Source organism: Panthera leo, chromosome A2 (assembly GCF_018350215.1).
Source record: "Panthera leo isolate Ple1 chromosome A2, P.leo_Ple1_pat1.1, whole genome shotgun sequence".
NCBI classification, from domain to species: domain Eukaryota; kingdom Metazoa; phylum Chordata; class Mammalia; order Carnivora; family Felidae; genus Panthera; species Panthera leo.
Genome location: NC_056680.1, coordinates 12411964 through 12436780, shown reverse-complemented (window position 1 = coordinate 12436780; position 24817 = coordinate 12411964). Strand labels below are relative to the sequence as shown.

The 24817-nt window shown below is 55.4% G+C and overlaps 1 protein-coding gene across 1 annotated transcript in view; it reads right to left on the bottom strand.

Moving 5' to 3' along the window:
* SIN3B (SIN3 transcription regulator family member B) overlaps window positions 1–24506 on the bottom strand; it is a 37544-nt gene extending 13038 nt beyond the window's left edge. The window contains exons 1-9 of the mRNA XM_042928814.1: window positions 24385–24506; window positions 24023–24129; window positions 22594–22747; window positions 15197–15397; window positions 12805–12948; window positions 6897–7019; window positions 5458–5547; window positions 4870–4988; window positions 388–595 (exon numbers count right to left, since the gene is read on the bottom strand). Of these exons, the coding sequence (XP_042784748.1) occupies window positions 388–595; window positions 4870–4988; window positions 5458–5547; window positions 6897–7019; window positions 12805–12948; window positions 15197–15397; window positions 22594–22747; window positions 24023–24129; window positions 24385–24498 (1260 nt within the window). The 5' untranslated portion in view covers window positions 24499–24506. The remainder of the gene's footprint in view (window positions 1–387; window positions 596–4869; window positions 4989–5457; window positions 5548–6896; window positions 7020–12804; window positions 12949–15196; window positions 15398–22593; window positions 22748–24022; window positions 24130–24384) is intronic.
* Between the last annotated feature and the right edge of the window lie 311 nt (window positions 24507–24817).

Genomic DNA, 24817 nt, shown 5'->3' with positions numbered 1-24817 from the left:
TTAGTTTACTGACTCCTGGGCTACATACCCTGAAATCCAGCAAGCACTCTTGAATTATGGAAACAGAGGAACACTCTTGTCTACTAACCCTGAAAAAGTACTCAATGGTCAAGCTAAATGGAACATACCAAGCACAGCGAACCTGGGACACAGCAGGCTGACGGCAGAAAGAAACGTTAAGTCTAAACGACAGAAGAACACGCCAAAGCCTACGCCAGCATCGTCTGTCCCACGGCTGCCAAAACTACCAGCAGAAGAAACCATCCTCTCAGTGCAGGCATTTTGTCTGACCATACCCCAGCACCATCCACCATTCAGTATTTAGGGGGTCAACACTCAGTTCTTTTCTGTAAAGCATGGGGGTGATGGGTGTTACTGTGGCACTACCTCCTTGCAGATGGCCGTCCTCCCACTGCACTTGGGCTGCTGGTAGGTTTTGGGGAGCGCTCGGTAGCTGGATCCAATGCGTTTGCAAGACGCGTAGTCAATTTCCCGGCTGATTCCATCCCCGGATCTGTCGCTCATGGGCGGGGCGAATGACAGCTCCTTTACCCCCAGGAAGGACTTGAACTGTGCAAAGAGTTCTGGAAATTTCCTTCAGAAATAAAGACAAAGAGTAAGTTGGATTCCGGGGGGAGGGGGGGGCTTTCTGAGAGGGACCTGGAGATTTCAGAATGGCTTCGTGTAGACACCTGCTGAAGGTGGTCAGAGAGGAGTGGCGAGAGGCGGAACCAAGCACCAGATGTGTGCAATGCCCTCAAATGGTGAGTAAATCTCCCTCCCACCCCTTTGTCACCAGCCAGGTCCCGCCACTAACAGGAGAGCCTTGAAACATGCTGGAATAGACAACTTAGACTGGCAGAAGCTGGGGTTAGTGATGTTCTTTAAATTGTATTTATTTGAAAGAGAGCGAGAGAGAGAGAGCACGCCCGCACGTGCACGGGGGAAGGGGCAGAGAGGGAGAGAATCTCCACACTGAGTGCGGAGCCCCACATGGGGCTCAATCTCACAAACCATGAGATCGTGACCTGAGCCAAAATCAAGAGTCGGATGCTTATCCCACTGAGCCACCCAGGCACCTCAGTGATGGTCTTTAACCGGAAGAGGTTGGGCATCAGGCCCGGGGTCGGTGAACTATTGGCAAGCTGTCCATGCCCGTCCTTGCAAATAAAGTTTTATTGGTACATCGTTGTGTCCATTGCTTAGTATGGTCTGTGGCTGCTTTTGCACAATGCCAGAGTTCCGTAGTGCCACCCTTGGCCCCAGACAGATAAAAGTCCGCCAACCCCTGCTCCAGAGCCTTCCTCCCTGAGGGAGAAGCCTCCCCTAGGACGATCCCTCCCAGGAAAGGATCCCTCCGCAGACAAGTTCACATGAGTCGTAACGTAATGGCTGTGCAATGGGAAGATCTGAACACAACTGGCCCCCGACGTCACCTGGATCTGTGATTAAATGAGTATGAAATCCTACCAAAAGGATAGTTACTTTGACAGGTGGCATGGTGACCTGCCTTCCGGCAGCTTCCTTCCTTCGTGACCCATGCCCTCCTCTCCTGAGACGGCCGTCCACTGTGCCCCAGCTGTAAGGACCCCATGCCAACTCAGCTCACAAGGAAAACACACAAGCGAATGGAAACACAGGGATGGAAAACATCCACAAAACCAGTGCAGAGGACAACGGAGGCTGCAGTCGGCATAAGCAGAAACTACGAACGCTCGGAAGGGGAAACGGTCACTCCGGCACACCCCACTCCGGCCCCGACTAAGGCCGTGCCATCACCAGGTGGCAGATCTCTGGGCCCCCGGGCATGGCTGCCTGTGGGTGTGCAAACCCACACCGAGGCTCACAACGCAAGAGAGGCCTTGTCGAGGTGAATGCTCGCCCAGCCGGGCCTCACATCAAGGCGAGCAGTCAGAGAGGCCTGCTGCCCCCACACTGCTCTCGGCACGCGGACGTGGGAACAGCGGACCCCGACCCAACGCTGCCCACCTGCTCAGTACCTCAAATTTTGAGTTCCTTCATTCTTCTCCCTTAATCCCGCCGACAACTGCAGGAAGTAGGTTTGGCCATTTGGCGAACAAAGAAACTCTCGCTCCGCTGGTAGGAAGCAGAGGCCCACTTCGGACTGGGGGCTGGTGACGCGCCCAGCTGGGCAGGCCAAGGCCACGTGCGGCATTCCCCGCCCCGCACAGGCCTCCAGGGGCCCCTCACTCGTCACAGCACTTCGTCTTTCCAACAACAGCGCCCACTTCCCGGCCAGGAACCAGGCTCAGAGCACTGGATTCTGAGCTCACAGACACGCTTCCGTGGGAGTGAGCAGGCAGTCCAAGTCCATATAAAAAGCCAGGCACGGTATGGCCGAGGCAGTGTAAGTGGCCACACCATCCTGCTCTGGGCCGTTTTTCAAAGTGTTACCACAGCTTTACCAGCCTGGGAAAGTTAACCCCAGCAAACGGGTCACCCTGACGTGGGTACCCTCTCTCAGAATCACCAAGGAAGCACCTCCTGACGACCCTAACTTGACCTTTGGGTATCCCAACCTACGGAGCCATGATCTCAGCACCTATTACAGAAAGAAACTGGAGACCAATGTCCGTTACAGACCCTGCTGAGAAAACCACAGTACATACAAATAAGGGAACATTATGCAGTCGCTAAAAATGATCATGTACGCTCAAGTCTGACACTGACCGCTGACACTGGCCGAGAAATACTGAATTAAAAAAAAAAAGGGGTGCTGTAGCCCAGTCTGACAGTATGATGCTACTTATGGGAAACAACGGCCACGCTCATAACCAGAGGGCAGAGCATGAATGAAGGGCCAGCTGCCGGGCTGGTCCACCCCAGACCCATCAGTCACCACGGCAAAGCTCTCTCTGAGGAGCTGGTCTCTGGGGAAGTGAGAGGTATTCGTTCTGGGCCTCAGCTTCTCCATCTTTAAAATATACAGAAACACATCTAATGTGTCCGTGAGTCCATATGATGCTTAAAAAGAAAAAAAAAGGATTGGTCCCTAACTGGTCCCGATGAGACAAGAATGTGACTCATCACCCAGACACCACAATAAAGGGAGAAATCAAGCATCTACCCTGGGTCGCCAAAAGGTGGGAAATACTGTTGAGATTTTCTCTCTTGCAACCCCCAGCGAACATATAAATAAATGAATGAACCATAAAAAGAACTCGGACACCACCGCCTCCGGATAGACAGAGGGACGTGGGGGATGGGACCGTGAAGTTGCAGGTGGCAAAACCCACCCAAGGGGTGGGGGCGCCAACACCGAAACAGTAAGGACAAAAGGGGGAGGGACTCGCAGGACGAATCAGGAGACCAAACCCAGACAAAGGGGCAAGACTGAGCCGTGTGCTTGGTGGGTCCTGTGCCATCCGTACCGTAGGGAGGTGCTCACTCCCCAGTGATGCTTTTGAAGGGGCAGAGAGCATGATGGGATGGCACACGGAGGGGTTCCTGGGGGCCGGCCCAGGCCCACTTGTATCCTGGGTGGTGGGCACAAGGGGCTTTGCCTAAAAATGATTCATGACTCATGGAGTCCTCCGTCACATGGTTTCCTGGATCTGTGCTTTAAGTTTATACACTTTTTTAAAAATTAAAAACATTTTTTCGGGGCGCCTGGGTGGCTCAGTTGGTTAAGCATCCGACTTCAGCTCAGGTCATGATCTCTTGGTCGTGAGTTCGAGCCCCGCATCGGGCTCTGTGCTGACAGCTCAGAGCCTGGAGCCTGCTTGGGATCCTGTGTCTCCTTCTCTCTCTCTGCCCCTCCCTTGCTCATGCTCTGTCTCTGTCTCAAAAAAAATTAAAAACATTTTTTCAATTCACAGTAAAGGGCTCAGGAGGCACCGGTCCCTGGGGACATCTTTAGCGCTAAGATACTGTGGGTCACGTATAACGTGCGCTCGCCATGCTCCAGACACGACTTCAAAGGTCTTACGCGTCCAGCCCACTTGGAGGGCTCCAAGACCGTGCGGGACCTCTATAAATGGAGAACAGGCTCAGACTGGCTGGGACACTCGCCCGATGGGACAGAGCTGGTGAGGAGGCAAGAAAGCACACTGTGCACGAACTGGGCACATGCACTCACCTCCTAGAACATCTCTGCCCTCCAGCGGCTGCCCCGGCCCCAAGGGTCCGCCCACACCTGCAGCAGCGGGGGATGCTGGAAGCAGACCGCTGACCCGCTAACAGGGCTTCTCTCTGGACAGCCGGGATGCCGGGTGGCCCTTTCATCCTTCTTCGAAATTTCTGATTGGTAGTTTTTAAAAGCACGTAGCAAGTGAATCTCTAGGGGATTTACGCTGGGTGATGAAAACCCAATCACCCGAAAGTTACCTACGGTATAATTCCATTTATACACTTCTGTTGCGGAAGGTCTACAGGTGGAGCGTAGGTTAGGGGTTGCCAGGGGGTTGGGGCCGAGACTGGGGTGGCGTGTGGGAGGGACACGGGTGAGGGTATCAGAGGTCAACACGAGCACCCCTGTGGGTCTGAAGCCACTCCGCATCTTGACCGCGGCGGACACACGAGGCTTCCCAGGTGACGGAGCCGTATCAACACGCACGCGCACATACACTAGAAACAGGAAACCCTGAAGAGATGGGTGGACTGGGCGAGAGTCAACATCCTGGTTGTCACGTGACCACAGATGCCGCCACGGGCGAACGGCGCCCAGGACCTGTGTTCTTTCCTCCGACTGCAGCTCCACCTACGACCTCTATGACCCTTGCGATTGAAAACCAAATTAAAAAAAAAAAAAAAAGGCTTCACTCTTTCTCGAAAGCGATGACCAACGGCAGGGTGGACGGAGTTTCCAGAAACACACCCGCGTGGGAAGCCCCGGGAAGCGTCACTCACCCGAGAAACGGGCTGACGAGCTGGAGGAGCTCAGAGCCGGACACGAGCTCCTGGTTGAAGAGTGCGATGCAGCGAAGGAAGTTCTCGTAGACCTCCTGGCTCTTCAGCACCCTGCGAACCTGCGGGGAGAGGGGGTCAGGGGGCCCCGGAGGGCCAGGCCCCACCCTCACCCCTCCCCTCGCTCGGCTCAGACACCGCTCGGTGAGCGCAGAGTGACCAACACAGGCATGCTCTCGAGTGACGGCCGCGGGCCGCAGGGCAATGCTCTGCGTGCAACTGATGACGTGGCGCGGACAGTGCGTGCACGGGGCCATCTCGCTGGCTCCTGCCACCGACCCCGATGGGGGAACCACGGGACCATCCTTGCTTTAGGAAAGCCATACAGCTCAGGAGGGGCGGACGTGCGTCCTCAAGCCTGCTGGGGCTCCGAGCCCTGCTGCCTCCTGCCCACGCCCCCTCTGCTGTGGAAGCTGGGTGCCGGCCCCTTCTCCCGGGCCGGGCCCAGCAGCTCCCCACCCTCCCAGCTCCCTTCCCTGGGGCTCCCATCCTGCACGTCCGAGCTGGGGGAGGCCGGCCTCGACGGCTCACCTTGTCAAAGAAGGAGAACTCCTGCAGCGTGCCATACTTGCCCACGGCAGCGATGGACAGGTCTTTGGTACCTCGGAGTTTCATTTTCTTCTGTGGAGAGAAATCCCGCGCCGTGAAGGCTCCGTTCATCTTTGTCAGAGCTGCCACATCGGCAACATTGAGCTCTCCGACAGCAACCGTCATGAGGTGCCGGGGGAGGTCTGCCCCGGACCCCTGTGGAGGAATTCTCAGGACCACCCACCTCAGCCTCCGTGGCCTGGCGAAGGGTGACGGTCACAACCGCCCTGCCCACAATCTGGGATCTAAATCTCGGCAGTTTAGGGCTCTCGACGAGAGGCGGGAGCATCACAAAATTGGAACGGCAAGGGAGACGTGCCCCTGGACACAGTATCAGAACCCTCTCCCCTGCCTGTTTTGTCCCGTGGGCTGTGATTGTGGGGGCAAGGGGACGGGAAGAGGACAGGATGATCCAATCTCTTGGATCAGCCCGGGTTTAAAAAAAAAAAAAAAAAAAATTGTTTTTAATTTATTTTGAGAGAGAGCACGCATGTGGGGAAGCAACAGACAGAGAATCCCAAGCGGGCTCTGCGCAGTCAACGCGGAGCCCCACACGGGGCTCAAACCCACGAACCGTGAGATCCTGACCTGAGCCGAAATCGAGAGTTGGGCGCTTAACCGACTGAGCCACCCAGATGCCCCAAGAAGCTTGGGTTTTAAATCTCTGTGAAGACTTCTGTCTCTAAACTGGACTTAGACCAGAACTTAGCTGCACTCTTGAGGCGTTGCGGACCCTACAAAATCATCTCCCAATGCTGGGGATATGTCCAGAGGACACAGAAGCCAGCTTGAAGGGGCCCCGCTGGCCATATCTGAGACAGTTTAGATGCCAAGATAAACAATGAAAATCATGGGTTATAACTCAGGGTCCATGCTGGCATAGGTAACCTGATAAATGGGGATGAAGAAAAAGCTCTTCCTTACAGTAGAAACCCAACTAGTAAATGCACAAAATGTGATGGAATTAGAAAATCGCCATCACGGGTAATGAGTGCGACAGGAGCTGGATCTCAGCCTCTCTCACCTCTCAGCGGGCTTCTTGTGCAGTGACCGACCTGCACAACCGCACATGGTGGCCCTGCCTATGAAAGAGCCATCATGGCGAAAAGGAGCAGACTGAGCAGTACATCCTATTTCCACCGGAAAAGGTAACACTCCTCATACCAATCCTGTGAGCCAGGGGTAACAGGTAAACAGCCACCTTAGGAGTGAGCTGACATCCTAAGGTCCCACAGCTGATGAATTCCAGTCAGACCAGGGTCCATTCCCAGGGCCTGCTGCTCGGAGCCTCTGCATATTGCTCCCGAGGTCATCTATTCCCGAGGACCAGGCTGCCGGGTGCCCACATGTGTGGGTCACCAGTGTGCACAGCTGACGGTTACCTTGGCTGGTGCAGACACCGGACGGAGGAGCGAGGGCCGAGAGCGCTTTTTGCTGTGTTCCAGATTCTTCTCATGCTCACTCTTCTGGACGCTGTTCATTTCGCATGGTCCATTTCCCGTGAACTAAAAACACAAACACAGGAGGCGATTAGTGCTGGGCCCTTCGGGGCTGGCTCTTGGCGGGTCTGAGTGCGTGGAACCACCTTTGGCTCGGCCCACGGCCCCAGCGAATGCCGCCTGCCACAGGCCAGGGGCCCCGTCTGCAGGCAAGACGACTCCAGCCTCGAGATGCTCACGTTTACTAGGGGAGAGACCGTGCACCCGAATCATCGTAATCTTAACATGGTGAAGGTGCAGGAAAGGCCAGGATGGATGAGGGTCCTGACAGGTGCAGGAGGGCACAGCAGGGAGACACCAGAGTTGGGCGCACCCAACAGACCACTGACAAGGGGGATGTGACTGCATGTCTGAGTGCCCCATAGAAAGGAAGAGCATTTCAGGCGGGGACACTGGCACGCACCAGCCTCGGCAGTAAGAGGAAGCAGCTAGCGGCTACCAGGGCACCTGCGGGGGAGGGATGCGGGGGGCGGGGGCTTCCAGCCGAGTCTGTATTCTTCTCTACGAGTGAGAAAACACGTCTTGAGGAGAGTCAGCGTGCAGCCAGGGGCTCGTCACCGGTCCTCCCAGGTCCTACGCTTCATAGACAGGGATGCTCCTCACAAGTGGGGTGTCTACAGGGTGTCGGCCATATTTACGAAAAATAGTTCCGGAAGAACGGTTCAGGATTTGCATCTATGTGCACGTGGCGGAGAGCGGAGCAGACGCTGGGGAGGCAGACAGGCCGCAAGGTTTTCTGCAAGATGCGTGCTGGGCCAGAGAGGCACCCCGCAGTCACCCCACCACGTCCCAGGTCCCGCCCCGCCACCGAACCTGGGACGTGGAGACACGACCTGAAGGGAGGAGTACTCTTGGCCCGAAGTGTGGGCTGGGTGAGCAAGGTGTGATGTAGCCAAACAAAATAGCCAGGAACTATCAGATACCAATGAACTCTGTGACCGTGTCCTCTGTGTCCCTGCTGGGGACAGGTGTACCTGGTACATTCTTATATGAACAAGAAAAAAAAAATGTAGGGGCAGAATAAACAAGCGGATGTTTAGTTTTTATCAAAGAATAAACATTCGTTTGCACGTGTGTAGGAAACTTCTAGAAAGATAACGTTAAGACATTTGCGAGTATGTAACTCTGAAGAGAATGACTTAGAAACTGAGACAGGGAAGGGGAAGTTCACTGATGTTCTAATTAATGCTTGGTTTTCTCACGAGCACGTGTGATTTTTAGCATAATAATTATACCGATCATATTAAAGACCCATCATTTAATTACAGGCAAAACTTGGTCCTTAGGGGATTGATTACACTTCTCTGGAGAACAGTTTTCTAGAGATTCAAAGCTACTCGAAAGAACCATCTTCAACCGCTATTTCTTGTTGTAGATGCCAGAACAGGTGCAAGCACCGATTCCTAAAGGAGGCGGCCGGGTGACCGAGTGTCGGCCGTGACGTGCCGAGTGGGACCAGGGGCCTGACAGGGAAATCCACCGCTCACCCAGCCAGGCTTCCCCAGCCAGAAGACAAGCTCAGTATTATCGAGTTTCTCTAATACTTCATTCAGACAGTTCTTACTTTTTAGTTATGTGTGCCCAACCACGAACATGTGAGCCGGACGGACCCCCAAAGACACTTTGGCCAGGGGCTGACCTATTACCCATGCTGGGCCTGTTTTTGCAAACAAAGTTTTACTGGCACATAGCCACGCCCACTGGTTTACAGAGCATCCAAAGCTGCTTTCCAGCCATAATGACAGAGCAGAGTCTTTGCGACAGAGACCCACTGGCCTGCAAAGCCTAAGACACTTACTATCTGGTTCTTCATAAAACGTTTGTTGGGGCACCTGGGTGGCTCAGTGGGTTAAGCACCGGACTCTCAGGTCATGATCTCAGGGTTTGTGGGATCGAGCCCCACGTTGGGCTCTGTGCTGACAGCACGGAGCCTGCTTGGGAGTTTTTCTCTCTCCCCCCCTCTCTCTCTGCCCCTCCTCTGCTCCTGCTTTCTCTCTCTCAAAATAAACAAACATTAAAAAAAAAAAGTTTGTTGACCCCTCTTAGGCCAATTGGTCACATTTAATTAGCACAGTATCGAATTTCATCTTTGGTTTCTTTTTCCTGCAGTCTTAATGGAAATTCAAAAACTAACATAAAGGATGGTGAATAAAAGATCAAATTATACAACAGATTGTATGTGGGTGCTTTTAATAGTTTAAAAAAAGTTCATTCAATCTGTTAAAATGTACAAGACGCTCTGATCAATAAACACAAAAAAACCCTCTGCTGAATTGATAACAGATGCTATTTAAAGAAACTGTGTGGGCAGGTGCTTTTGGGGAGGGAGATGCTGACTCTTCCAGGGCGGGCTTTGTCAGCGTCCAGCTTCACAAATGCTCAGCGGTGCCCAGCAGGGGGCGCGCGGCCATGGCAATCGGAGAACAAGGCTAGGCCGGCCCCACGCAGCACTGAGGACCCAGCACCAAGACTGAAACCTCAAGGGGAAAAGTAAGGCTGTGTCTGCTGCAGGCCTGCAGAGTTCGGACCGCCTGTTTGTGAGTCATCACGTGTCTGCTGTGCACCCCACCCCCACAACTCTAGCAGAGGGGGGCTCCGCGCCGGCTTTCCCAACTTCCTGCAGAGGCAGGGCTCGCAGCCCCAAGGACCTGCTAGGGTCCCTCCCCCAGTGCTGCACCTCCAGCTCCTGTCCAGGCAGGGCGCTCTTGAGAAAGGGGACGTCCCTGGCCCCCTGATCTCTGCCAGGACCGCGAAAGCGGGCCTGGGACTCGGCCAGGCGCCTCTGCCCCGAGGATGGGCTGCCCCTGTCCTCCGCGCTGCCCCCAGCGAGGGCAGGGCCCGGGGCGAGAGCTGCCACCACACAGGCCGGAGCCCAGGTGCGAGATCCCGATCCGAAAGCACGACAGTCCGACAGCCCACCGAGTGTGCCACAGGAGGGGGTGGGTCAGGGCCAGCCGGCGGGCGGCACCACTCAGCCCCAGCTACCGGGGCCCAAGTGCGCACAGCTGCATCCCAGGCGCACCAGCACAAGGGCGCGCGCAGCACCGCAGGGGGCCTTGTGTGGGAAAAGGGAGCCCGCCCGAGGAGGGCCGTGGGCTGTGGCGCTTCAGAGAGACACGCAGGGCCGAGAGCGCACACGAGGGTGGGGACGCGAGGAGGTGGGCTCAGCTGAGAGCCTCTGGGAGAGGGGAGCTCCCTGTCCCCAGGGGGCTCTGCTCAGCCCTCCCCAGGTACTCCCCAGGGGCCTCCCACAAGCCGGTCCTGGCGGGGCAGAGGGAGGCCCTGCGCCTGGGCGGACACTCTGGGGGGACGCTGGCGCTGGGAGAGGGTGGGGGATAATCCGTCTGGGTCCTACGCCCGCCTTCCCTGAACAACGAGAGCTGCTCTTTCTGGGGTACCGCGTGTGTCCCGGGCTGAGCGCAAAGCACTTGACGGCTTGCCAATCTGCATCTGAGCAGGAAGGCCATCATCCCCACGTGAGACACAAGGAAACGAGGCGCAGGAGGTGACGCGGCTGGCTCAAGCCCTCCTGAGCCCCTGTGGAGGCCGAGCCAGTGTCTCGGCCCAGACTGTGTGCTCCCAGGGCCCGACCCGGCCCTCCAGCCCCTGAGCACGCCCGCCCGAGGCTCCAGGAAGGTTGGAAGGACAGGCTACAGCTCCCGACTTGACAGGAGCAGAGCTTCTGGGACTTTGAGTCAGGAAGTGTTTCTGGGTGGTATCCCGACTTAGAGAGAACACTCATGGACACTGAGAGGCCATGCGATTCTACCTAGAATGTTGATGGCATCCAAACCCAGACTCCTGTGCCCATCCCACCAAGCCCCCGACCCGAGACTGCTGCCCCCAGCCCTGCCCCACCCCCACCACATCTTCATTTAGAAGCAGGACCCTGGAGAGGTGGTGATGCACTAAGGTGGGGCGGGGGGTGGGGGGAGGGGAGCAGTGGGCACGCTTGTGTGCTCGCGCCCCAACTCAACGTCCAAAGCAGGGAACAAAAAGAGGAAACGGAACAGTCAACAAACTAGGAATAGAAAAGCCTTTCTTCAATCTGATAACAGGCATTTACGACAAGCCCAGAGCTCCCAGCACACTCTGTTGAAAGCCGGAAAGCCTTCCGTCTAAGGTCAGCACCAAGACAGGGATGCCTGCTCCCACCACTTCTATTCAACACAACAATTAGGCCAAGAAAAAGAAATAAAAGGCACCCAAATTGGAAAAGAAGGAAAACTGTATTAGCAGATGCCATGGTATCGTGTATATAAAAATTCCGAGTGAAGACGCAGACTATTAAAGCTAACAAACAGCTCAGTCGGTTAAACATCCCACTCTTGATTTCACCGCAGGTTACGATCTCACGATTCACGGGTTCCAGCCCTGCGTCAGGCTCTGTGCTGACAGTGTGGAGCCTGCTGGGGATCCTCTCTCTCCCTCTCTCTCTCTCTGCCTCTCCCCCACCTGCATGTTCTCTCTCAAAAACTAAATCAGCTTTTAAAACTAAGTAAAAAATAAAGCTAATAAACAGATTCAGCCCTGCTGAATCGAGCTCTGCGTCGGGCTCTGGCCTGACATCCCAGAGCCTGGAGCCTGCTTTGGATTCTGTGTCTCCCTCTCTCTGCCCCTCCCCAGCCCGGGCTCTGTTTCGCCCTGTCTCTCAAAAATAAATAAATGTTAGAAAAAAAATTTTTAAACAAAACGAAACAAAAACCACCAAGTGCTGGGGACGAGGTGAAGTGCTCGGCCGGCGAGAATGTAAAACGGTGCAGCTGCTGTGGAACAGTCTGGCAGCTCCTTAAAAAGTGAAACATAGAGTCGCCGTATGACTCAGCAATTCCACTCCTTGGTACAGACCCCAAAGAACGGAAATCGGGGACTCAAATCAATCCCTGCACATGCCCGTTCACAGCAGCATCACTCACAATCCCCTAAAAGAAAACAACCCAGATGTCCACTGGCGGAGGAAGGGATAAACCAAACGCAGTCCGTCCACACAAAGGAGTATGACTCAGCCATAACGAGGAACGAGGGCTGGGCGCATGTCATGACGTGGATGAACCTCGGGGACATCACGCTGAGTGGAAGCCAGACACTAAAGACCACGTGACATGTGATCTCCTTTACCCGAAACGTCCAGAATAGGTCAATCTACAGGGACAGAAAGCAGCCTGGCGGGTGCCGGGGGCTGGGCGAGGAGGAGCGGGGAGTGCCTGCGCCCGGGGCCAGGGTCTCCTCCGGGGTGATGAAAATGCTCTGGAACTGGACAGAAGTGCTGGTTGAATACTACTGTGAACCAAATGCCACTGAACCGAATGCTTCAAAATGGTGTATTTTACGTTACGTGAATTTCACCTCAAGTTTTAAAAAGCCTTACGTTCACAGAAAATAAAATGAAAAGGATGTGGCAAGGGCAGCCCGGCGGGCCTCAGGCCACGGCAGGGGGGGAAAGGCCGAGGATGCGGTCTGCACGCCTGCCCTCCGCTCCCAAGCCCCTCGTCGCCCTCTGTGCCCCCCGTTCCCCACGCTGCCTTGGACTGCCCCCACCTGCACCTGCCCATAGGGCACCGGTTGCAGGCAGGTCTCCACAGCAGGACCTGCCCCAGCAGGATGTGGACGTGAGCCTGAACGGGGGGGCCCATGGGTGTCTGCACGCTGTGTGCCTTCTGGGGGAAGCCAGTGTGTCCTGGGCGGGGGGGCGGCGGGTAAAGCTGGCCTGGTCTTCAGGGCTGCCCTGAGAAACAGGGTCCCGGCTGAGAAGAAGGTGGCCCCCGGGTCACAGTGGGCGCTCTGTACTCACCAGGGAGCGCTTGGCTTCAGGCAGGAACTGTCCAAACTCGGACAGCAGGTCCTCCTGGCCCCGGAAGAGATTGGCCACCTCGGTGAACACCTCCTCCTCGGACATGCCTCGGAATGGCCGGCCCTTCGTGCTCAGCTGCTCCTTCTGCCGATTTTCGGGAAAGGGAAAATGAGTCGTTAGCCAAGGAACGAGGTACCCCAGGCTGTGACATTCAGGCATCCCGCTGTGGAGGAGACAGAGGGATGACTCACGAAACAGAGAACTAACCGGCCGACAGAGCCCGTGACCGCCACCACCAGGAGACAGGAGTGCGGCCTGCTACCCTGCTAACACCCTGGGGTGCCCCGCGCTGGGCCCCCTCGCTCTGGAGAATAGCTCTGTACGCTTTTGTCCTGGTCCCACCGCACGACACAGCCGGAGCGCGGGCCAGGGATGGGGCTTGTGTAGGAGTGTGGACGGAATGAGAGCAGGGCACAGTCGTGCCATCAACGATTTGGCCTCCACCCTTGCGTGTCCTCAACCAGAGGCTGGGGAAGTACAAGGTGAGTGATGAGCCCACTCCCCTCCCAAGGGCGAAGGGGCGTGTTTTGCTGCGCAGGGGGCAGGGGAGCTAAGGCTGGACCTTGAAGGGAAGGGACTACCAGGATGAGGGGCCTGTCCACCCGGAGTCACAAAGACCCCAATGGTTGAAGGAAGACGGCCCGACCTGGAGCTTAAAGCGACAAGATGAAGACTGGAGGGGACCCGGGTCGGGAGGGGCGGAAACAGCAAGCAGAACTCAGGACGGCCATTAGAAATAAGTCCCTGTCAACTTTATCCCCAAGAATGTGACAGAGCAAAGGTGGCGGTGCTGGGGCTCTGCTCCGTGGCTCTAAGGGGAGTGAGCCCTCCCATCAAGTGGCCTTGACATTTCCCTCCCAGCCCTCAGGTCCCCTGAAGCCCTCTATCTGATCTGACCCCTGTGACTGCACTGCACAGACCTTCCTGGCTTCGAGACAGTCTACCCTTTGTCTACACTCAGCTGCCTGATGGTTCTGCCTGGTGTGTCAAATTCAACCTGAATCTCACCCTCCTGACCCCTACTACCCCCCCCACCCCTGTCCAGGGTTGGCAACCATGAACCCCAGGCCTCCTCCCACACACTTTTTTTCTCCACCCCGCAGAGCTCTAAGTTTCTCCTTCCAGACCGAACCAAGCAGCAACCACTTATGTCTGTCGCCCCAGGCCGTGCACAGAACTTGCTGGCAATTAGCATAAATAAAGGGTAGCTGTGTTGTCAAAACAATCGCGAAGCCTTCTTATAAAAAGAAGACCAGCTTCTTAGGTCCTTTTTAAATCCCTGTATTAGGTGCTTCCTAGTGCTTCTTGGATGCAGAGGTGCCTCAAAGAGCACATTAAAATTCTAACGAGGGGCGCCTGGCTGGCTCAGTCAGTAGAGCACATGAATCTTGACCTCAGGGTTCTGAATTCAAGTTCTACGTTGGGTGCAGAGATTACCTAACATCTTGAGAAAAATTAAAAATAAAATAAAATTGGGGCGCCTGGGTGGCTCAGTCGGTTAAGCGGCCGACTAAGGCTCAGGTCATGATCTCATAGTCCGTGAGTTTGAGCCCTGCGTCGGGCTCTGTGCCGACAGCTCAGAGCCTGGAGCCTGTTTCAGATTCTGTGTCTCCCTCTCTCTCTGCCCCTTCCCCGCTCATGTTCTGTCTCTCTCTGTCTCAAAAATAAATAAAAAATTAACAAATAATAATAATCAAATCAAATCAAATCGTAAGTAAACAGGACTCCAACAGATACTGGTGTGCCCATGTTCACAGCAGTATTATATTCACAACAGCCAAAACACGGGAGCAGGCCAAGTGGCCATCAATGGACGGACGGATAAACACAACTGGGGTGTCAAGGCCACGGAATATACTTCGGCCTGAAAAAGGAAGGAGATTCTGACACAGGCTACAACGTGGACGGACCTTTAGGACATCATGGTGAATGAAAGAAGTTAGACACCAAAGGACAAAGACTGTTATGATCCCACTTATGACAGGAGGTCCCTGGAGTTGTCAAATTCAGAGGGACAGACAGCAGGATGGTGGGAGCCAGGGGCTGGGAGAATTCGTGTTTAATGGGGACAGAGTCTCAGTTTTGCAAGATGCAAAGGGTTCTGGGAATGGAGGGCGGTAATGGCTGCACAGTTAATGCCACGGAACTGGACACTTAGAAAAGATTAAAGTGGGGGGTTTTAGGTTACGTACACTGTATCGCAGTTAAAAAAAAAAAAAAAAAAAAAAGCCGATCAGAATTTTACAGGGTTTGACGAATTCAGACCAGACAACGTGACCACCTCGGATGCGGCGCCATGAACGCCGGCGAAGTGTGACTGGAGGCCGCTCACCTGGTAAGTGTGCAAGATCTCCAAGAACGATCTATAGATCTCCGGGTGGTCTAGAAAACGGGTCTTAATCTTGTTCACGTAGCTGATGGCGTTGTTGAACTCCACGGAATCTGACTCCAAGGGCACCTGGGCTTTGTCCTCCTTGTACAGCATCTGCTGCTTGAAGTTCTCCGTGCAGTCGCTGTGGTTGTGTGAATTCTCCTGCGAACAGCACGACCCGAGTTACTGGCGGTCCTGACGCCGGGAACAGGGGTGAGGAACGCTGGGCAGAGCCACTGCCTGCGCAAAGAGCAAGCACAAAACCCAGCGCGGAGCCAAGGTTTTTAACGAGAGGCAGGGAAATGTTCCTTTGGGGGGAGCGAAGGAGGGGGGGGGGGGGCCCGCGGCACGGAACGTGCAGGTAACTCCTCCCTCACCACTCTGTACATCTGCCTGGTGCCCGGGGAGTCTCCTGAGCTCGCCTCCGTCTCACCAAAGAACACAGAAGTTTGATGGACAACCGGACACCTTGAAAAGCGAGCATTCGGGAGAAAGGCACGAGAAGTGGACAGTGTAATCCCCTTCGGAGTGGAGTTTGGGGCTGTTTGTAGAATCTCCCCACGCTTTCAAGCCAGCCACTGCAGCGAGACTGTCCTGAGGTGTGAAAGCACCTGCTGTCAGCGGTGCCGGCAAAGTTGGGGCCCCGCCGCCCACGCCGTCCAGGACTGTGGGACTTCGGGTGCTAAGCCCGGGGCGCGTCACCCGGGAGAGGAGACGGGCCCCGGCCAGTCGTCATGCCTGCCCTCCGTCTGTGTGCTTTCCTGTCCGTACAAAGATGAAAAAGAAAACACACACACACCTCTCTCTCCAGGGCGCCCAGAATCCTAACCTGCGGCAGGGCAGGACCACCCCCATGAAGAAGGGGATGCTGAGGTTTCTAAACTGAAATTTTATGCGCGGTTCTGAGGACGCCCCACAAACCCTGACTGGGCTTTCAGGGGCGACCCCCTGGCATCCTGCAGGTCCCCCGCGCACACAGCTGGTTCTCCAGCAGGTCGGGATCCCTCCAGCTCCGCTTCAGGTGTCTGTGAGGACACGTTCTCGGCGAGTCTTCCGGAACCGCCCCACGCCAAACTCGAATGGCCTTGTCTCCCAGCATTCCAAGCCCCTTTCTTGCTCGGTTTTTCTCCACAGCACGTGTCACCTTCCTACACATAACATATTGTACTCATTTCGTTGTCTGTTCACCCCCGACCAGACGGCAAACGCCCCGAGGGCAGAGATGCCACTTTGTTCGCTGCCGTATCCCAAGTGCCTGGAACAGTGCCTGGAACAGAGCCAGCCTCAGCCACTGCTGGGAATCATCAGATGACCAGAAGGAGCAGACGGAGCCGGGTGTTCCCATCCCCCTCGGCGGGCGGTGACATCAGCACGTGGCACCAAGCACTGACCCGGAGACTCTGCAGGATGGGGAGTGCCGGGCACACAGCCGTCATCATGATGGGCACACCCGTCGGGCACACTCGCTGTCCTCTTGGACGGCTGTGCTACACCGCTCAGGCCGCCGTAACAAAACACCACAAGACTGGGCCGCTGACACAACAGAAATTTATTTCCTCACGGTTCTGGAGGCTGGAGTCCAAGATCAAGGTGTCGGCAGGGTTGGTATCTCTGGAGGCATCTTGGGCTTGCAGGCGGCCGTCTTCTCACTGTGTTCTCACATCGCTGACCGTCTCTGTGGGTCCCTCTGTGTGTCCAAATTTCCTCTTCTTATAAGGACACCCTAAGGGCCTCATGTTACCTTAATTACCTCTGTAAAGGTCTCCAAGTACCGTCACATTCTGACATACTGAGGGTTAGGCCCTCAATGTATGAATTGTGGGGGGTGGGGACGGGGTTGGGGAGAGGACACAACTCAGCCCACAACATGGGTGCAGAAGCATCTCTAGAAAAGTCTGAGCCGAGACAAGCACACACGCCAAAGACCCGCAGCAGCCACAATTCTAAATACTGGCTCTCCCTAGCGGTGGGGACGCTCTTGCTGATTACTTCTACCGCCTTCCTTCCAGGTGTGCTGGCCTGGCAGCGGAAGGAGCCAGAAGGAGTCAGCAGGAGTCAGCAGGAGCCAGGGAGGCTTAGGGGGATGGAGCAGCCTTGGGGCAGAGGTTTGCTGCAGAGGCGGCCGTGCTCATCGGAGCTGCCCACCTAGGGGGCGTACCCCTTCCAATGCCCTGGAGTGAGGCACTGTGTCAAGGTGAACTCTCCTCACGCCCACGGCTTGGCAAAGAGGGCCAGACAGTCCTGGTGCAGCTGCCGTGGCCAACGGTCTGGCAGTTCTTCGGGAAGTTAAACATAGTTACCACGTGACCCTGCAACCCCACTTCTAGGTATCTACCAAAGAGTCGAAAACAGGCGTGCAGACGGCCCGAGTGTCTATTAACGGAGGGATGGATAAACAATGTGGTCCAACCATACGATGGAGTATTATTCAACTATAAAAAGGAAAGAAGAGGGGTGCCTGGGTGGCTCAGTCGGTTGAGCGTCCGACTCCTGGTTTCGGCTCAAATCACAATCCCAGGGTCATGGGATCGAGCCCCATGTCGGGCTACACACTGAGCATTGGAGCCTGCTTAAGAGTCTCTCTCTCTCTCTCTCTCTCGCTCTCTGCCCCTCTCCCTGCTCGTGTGCTCTAAAATAAAATTAAAAACAAAGTATTAGGAAAAAAAAAACCAAAGGGAAGGAAGCTCTGACACATGCTACAAGGAGGAGAAACCTCGAAACCATCATGCTACGTGAAGGAAGCCAGACACGAAAAGTTATACATGATTTCATTGAAATAAAATGTCCAGAACAAGCAAATCTACAGAGACAAAGTGGATTAGTGGTTGCCAGAAGCTGGTGGGAGAGGAGAATTGGGAGGTATGGTTTCTTTCTGGGGTGATAAAAATGTTCTGGAATTAGTGTCAGTGGCTGTGTCAACATATGCAAACCCACGGAGTTGGATACTTTACTTACAAAACGGGAATTCAGGTTATGTGAATATTATCACAATTTCAAAACTTTGGTGGGTTGTTTTTTTTCTTAAATGTTTATTTGTTTTTCAAAGAGAGAGAGAGAGAGAGAGAGAGAGAGAGAGAGAGCGCGCGCACAAGTGGGGGAAGAGGTAGACAGAGGGAGTCACAAAATCTAAAGCAGGCTCCAGGCTCCAAGCTGTCAGCACGGAGCCTGACATGGGGCTCAAAACCATGAACCATGAGATCATGACCTGAGCTGAAATCAAGCATCAGACGCTTAACCAACTGAGCCATCCAGGTGCTCTTAAAATCTTTGTTTTTAAGTTTGTTTGTTTGTTTGTTTGTTTATTTATTTATTTATTTATTTATTTATTTGAGAGAGTGAGCGAGCATGCAAGGGGAGGGCAGAGAGAGAGGGAGAATCTCAAGCAGGCTCAAAGCCCAGTGCAGAGCTCGATGTGGGGCTCAATCTCACTGTGAGATCATAACCTTAGCCAAAATTAAGAGCTGGATGCTTAACTGAGCCACCCAGGCACCTCTAAAAAAATTTTTTTAATGTTTATTTTTGAGAGAGAGAGAGCGAGAGAGCGAGAGAGCGAGAGAGCGCGAGAGCGCGCACAAGCAGGGGAGGGGCAGAGAGAGAGGGAGACACAGAATGTGAAGCAGACTCCAGGCTCTGAGCTGTCAGCACAGAGCCGGACACGGGGCTTGAACCCATGAACTGCGAGATCATGACCTGAGCCAAAGTTGGACGCTTAACTGACTGAGCCACCCAGGTGCCCCTGCTAAAACATTTTTAATGTCATCTCTGAGAAATGTAAAAACCACTATCCATACAAATACAAGCTGGCTTTGGCCCACGGGCCAACCCCTGCTCTAAACCTTCCAGAACAATCCAAGTTTTTCTCTTGTCTGCTTACCCTGAGTGACCTAACAGGCACAGTTAGGTATACTCCTAGGCACAGATGGCCAGCCCCACATAGCCAGCCCTTGGAGTGGTGGCCGCACACAGCCCCACCCGGATAGGTAGGAGACAGCTCATCAGACAGCATACCGCAAACACAGGGCGGCACCCTGCCACCCAGACTGCTCCCAGGCTTTGCTCACCTCAGCAAGTGCCTGCCACCTTCACCCAGAGGCTGAGGCCGCCTGGAGCCTCCGTGGACTTCCCACTTTCACAGACTCCCCACCCACTCTGTCTGGATCACACGGACCCCTCCATGGCCTCCCAGATCTTCTCTTGCCCCCTCAGTCCATTTCTGGCACCGCAGCCAGAGCGGCCTTTCTGGAACTCTCCACTGGCTCCCCATGCTCCTGGCTCTCTCCTCCACCTTCTCCCCTTTACTTCCCAACCCCACAGGCTCCCTGGCTGTTTCTCAAGCACGCCCACTCATTCCCACCCCAGGCTCCTAAACCCCACCCAGGACACCTCCACCCCAAGACACAGGCGGGGTTCTTGATCGCTCATGCAGCATCTGCCCACGGCTCCTCAAACCCTGCCCCTGCCTTCACACGCAGCCCTAAACCCCCTCGGGTATTAATCTGTCCACCCGTATCCTCTGAGTCCCCCACGTGGACCTGCAAAGTGCCCCTGACAGCAGGGACTCTGAATAAACCCCAGCGCCGGGCGCAGAGGAGGTGGTCTATACCTGCCCCCTGAGTGACTAAGACACCAATGTGAGAGGCAGAGGCAACCCGCCAGGAACTCACTGAACTTCCAAATGACCCTCCCCCAGGGAAAACGCGGCAGGCCTGCCTCTGAACGGAAAGGGACCACTTAGAGTACGAGCGACCCCTAAAGGTTCACTACCGTTACCTGTGCTCCCGCCGACCATAAAAGGGCTGGCTCCCGGGAGGCGGGGTTGGTCTGAAGCGAACCTGGGAGCTGGGAGATTCATCCCTTTCCCACCCACAGGCTGTGTCTTGCTCCTCCCACACGTGTCTTGCTCCTCCCACAGCGCCTGGCACCGTCCCGGAACAGGGGACATTGTTGTGAACCAGACAGACGAGGGGCCTGTCTGACCTGCGCTCAGGTCTGCCGGGCCAGGCAAACCAAGGCACAGCGCATTTTTAACTTCACATCCTAGCGTTGCTATTTTAAAACACCCGAGATGGGGTGGGGTGATGTGAGGATGGGGGGGGGGGGCGGTCGAGGGCTGAGGAGTGACGTTACAACGGAGGCCTGGATGACTGGCTCAGGGGGCAGCAGGCCCCCTGTGCTGCCCTGGCCCTCCTCTGGCCGCACCCCCCCCCCACCCCCATCATGGCATGTGTCTGTCTGTCCTCCTCTCACACTAGTGTTCTCAAGGACGACGATTCTGTCCCACAGGGGCATGTAGCAACATGGGGAGACGCTTCTGGGTTGTCACACGGTGGGGGTGGCGGCCAGGGACGACGCTCAACACCCTACAGTGCCCGGGACAGCCTGTTCCAGAAAGAACGATCTGGTCCCAAGGGCAACAGGGCCAAGGCTGAGAAACCTGCACAAAGGGCAAAGGGCCCCCCCGCAGTGTGGGCCTCCCTTAATTCTCTTTGTCAGCATCTGAGAGCTACTCCTTCCTTGCCTGTAGTTGACGGGACTTGTAAGATGAAAAATGAAAAAAAAAAAAAAAAAAAAAAAAAAAAGCCGTACTTCAAAACGAGCTAGGAAAACCAACAAAAAAAATTTCTTGGGCTACTATGCCCTCTCAAAGGACTCCAGGAAGCCAAGAGACCACCTCGTTTATGCCTGGCCCAAAGGAGCACCGGAAAGCAGGGCTGGAAAAACAGACAGGTCAATCAATGTGGACTGAAATGGCGTGGGCGGCCGTAGAAGGGGGCTCCAGACATGCTGGTTTCGGGGCTCTGGGCTTCAGCGAGATTATAAAGCCGGGTTAAGTAACTGTTAAGTCACAGGGAAGAAAGGGCTGGGCTGGCCTCGCTCTCTCCATAACAGCTCTCCATGGAGTGAGCACAACAGCAAGGGCCTTGTGGCTGTTTTCCGGGAAGGACAGCCTCCAAATGTAACCACCGTGCAGGTTCACACGGAGATCCAGCCCCGCGAGCAGAGTTCCTCCAACGGTCGGGGATGGAGAGAGGCGATTTCCACACCTGGAGCGCAATTTAGGTGTTCGACCTCGGCTCTTTCTTCGTGAGTGATGGCAATGACACCCTGTGTTTATATGGCGCTTCGGACTCGTCAAAGTGCTCCCGTGCACACCGCTGCAGATGAGCTTGGTCTCCTCGCCAGCTGTGACAGTTCCGAAGATTAATCCCACTCAGGCTTGAGCTGTCTGAACCAACGAGCCTTACATCTGGATCGTGGGGCCCCACTCGTAAATGCGAAATGGAAGGGCTGTGGAGTTCAGCGGCCACACGCTCCCAAGTTCCTTTTTAAAACCTCGCTCTCAGAGAGGGCTGTCACTGTCACACTGCGTCTGGCTGTTCTCTTTCCAAATCTGATTCTTTCATCACAGGCGAAACCAAGAAACCAACCAAATGCTTCCTGCGGTCGATGCTTTACGCTCCCCGCTAAAAACCCAAACCCCTGGGGCAGAGCGAGAAGAGGCTGAAAGAGCGGGCTCACACACACCAGTGGTTCCTGATGGGGGCGATTTTGCTCCCAGGAGGCATCTGGCGACGTCTGGTGACACTTTTGGCTGTTGCCACTGGGTGAGGGCCTAGTGGGTGGAGTGCCGGGATGCTTCCAAACATCCCCAATGCACCAGGTGCCCCCCGCCCCCCCCCCCACCAAGAGCACAGCATTATGGCAACAGGGCCAAGGTGGAGAAAAAGACAATGGTTACTTTATGAAAGTAAAGCTCACGTAGGCTTTCATTTTCTCAGGGGGTCTGGTGAGCTCAGGCAAGAACGGACTGCAGGGACAGAGGAGGAACAAAAGCCACAAGCCTTGTCTGAGCCAGCGGCCCTGTTGGTAATTAAATGCGGCACGGCGACACTGACATGGCTATTCACACCCGCATCGCAACTGCTTTATTTTGTGGGCGGCACCTAGGATGCCCAGAGACCACGTGCCCAAGTCCAAGTGTGACCTGCCTAGCCCGCTCACAGGGAAAGCCTCAGGACAAGAGCTTGGTGACTGTGGATGGTTATTCTGACAGGACATAAAACTGTTAAGAGAATGCGCTCCCCCCCCGCCCCCCCCCTCCAACACAAACACATACATCCACTCTTGATTTAAATCCTCCAAATGGATCCATCGATTTGGGGGTAAAGAGGCAGGCAGTGGAGGTATTTTGATCTATTCTGCCTTGTGCTAGAAGCGAGCAGCAGATCTGGAAAAAGACCGGCTCTTCGCTGACTCTCCCACAACGTAAGACACAAGACGCACCACCGGGCCTGGGGACTGAGTACCAGAATGGGCCACGTTAAGGCCAGATCCCTCAAACCCCTGCAGCGGCATACCTGGCTCGACAGAGGCGACTGTATGTTTAACTTGCCATTCTTGGGAATGTCTATTCGGTACCCGAGGGGAAGGAAGGCGTTGAATCCAACAATGAGGTCAGGGTGTTCGTGGAATAGTTGCGACACGCGTCGGATGACTCCGGGAGTATCGATGCTGGAACAGAAAAGAATGAGAAGTGGGCACAAGTGTCTCGGGGAGCACGCCGAAAGCGAAATCTACTCCCAACTCCCTTCACGGCGCCACCTAACGAGCTTCTCGAAGGACAACAAGGCACCCTGCAGTGTGACCGGTTGTGATTCAGCCAACGTGTAACGTGTAATCTGCTTCCACAGCAGCCAGGCTCCGGCTTGCTGTGCCCTCCTAGTGAGAACCACAGGGCATTTGCATGGCACGGCTCCCCAGAACACTCCAAGCACATGCATCCGGTTCTGAAGATGTCAGGGGAGCCGAGTGGAAGTCCGGGACTCCAGGAAGAGGGAGGAGGCCAAAGCCCTCTAAGCAATGCGATAAACTATGACACCGGTGTTGATCCCAGCAAGTGATGGCAAGGCATAAATACCAAAGGCAATGCAAGTGTCAGTTGCACAACGATGCCAGGGGTCTCCGTCATGGCTGCACTGGGGCTCCCTCGAGACCCTTGCATGGCTCTCTTGGAAGGAAACCAGGCCAGCCCTATCACATTTCCTCAAAAGGGGGAAGCAGCATGGTGGGGATGTGACCAGCGGGGACGTAAGAGTCAGAGTGCGGAAATTCTAGTCCTGACTACCCCTAAATTTAGTCTGGGCAAGCCCCTGGCCCCCTGTAAGTCCAAGTGAGCCCCCTGTCAAATGAGGGCGTGGTCTCGAGGTCCCCCATCTATCTTCAACCCCCCTGTGTGCCCACAAAATCAGTTAATGTTTTAAACCCTTTCTATGTGCCAGGCCCTTTACAAAGCATTTTATGCACACTACTTTCCAACAGGCCAGGGACTAGGGTGCCTTGATGACAAGATTTAATGGGAGGCGGGGAGAGGGCTCCAAAACACTCAATGATCAAGATAACAGCCTTTTAATGTAGTGCTTAAAAAAATTAAAATTAATTTTAAAAAATTCTTGACGAACAAAATTCACTGAAAAAATCATTTTCAGTAAAAACAGGACCGCACTGTGCACTTGTGGACTTCTCTCCCGCTGTCTCCTAACCCCATCCCTGCTCTCCTTCCAGGAATCCCCATAACAGCTCCACAGGGGAGGTACTCTCCACTCCCGTTTTTGTTTTTTTTGTTTTTTGTTTTTTTAAGAAGGAAGGAGGCTCTGAGAGGTTCCACGACCTGCGCAAGGTCACCCGACTGGGGCGGAGAGGCAAACCGGGATGGGGGTTCCCACCCCGCTCAGCCGGATCGCGGCCCAGGGCCGCCCCCCCTGGGGTGGGGAGGGGTCCCGCGGGTACCTCTGGCTTTTGAACTCCTTCATGATCTCCAGGAAGCCGTTGTAGGTTGCGGGGTCGCTGCCGAAGCGAATCTTCACCTGGTCCAGGTAGGTGAGGGCGTCCTCCACCTGCGAGGAGGGAGAGGGTCCCAGTGGGCGGGGGTCGGCGGAGGAGGGGACGGAGGACGAGGGTCTCTGGCGGGGAGGGGGGCGGGCCGAGCCTCAGAGCAGCCGAGGTAAGGGGTCAGGGGACTGGGGTCGGGGACTGTGCGGAGTGGAGGCCGAGGCGGGGCCGGGCGGGGGCGGGCGGGGCCCGGGCGAGGGGCATCGGCCCGCGGGGGCCGGACGACAGGGTTCGCGAGGGAAGGCAGGGACAGCACTCACGTGCACGGGCAGCTTCTCGTGGCCCGCGGAGCCCGAGCGACCCCAGCGGGCGCCGCTCAGTCCCCGGCCCGCGGGGCCGCCGCCGCCGCTGCCGCCGCCGCCAGCGTGCGCCATGTTGGAAGTCGGAGCCGCGGCCCGCCCCGCCCCCGCCCGAGGGCCGGCCGCGCATGCGCAGGCTCCTCCCGGAGGGGCGGGGCTTGATGAGGTCGCGAGGGGCGTGGCTCCTTGAGGGACTTGCTCCGGGATCTTGCTAAAATTGAAACGCTAACCAATTCCTTATATAGCAGGAGAGAGCAAACCGAGACGTGCCGCTTGTTTTTGTCCGGCTCCGCCAGCAAACCTCAGAATGGCTTTTACATTTTTTCAAGTTGGAAACATATCAAAAGAGAAGACTATTTCGTGACACGTGAAATTTCTTCAGTTCAAATTTCAG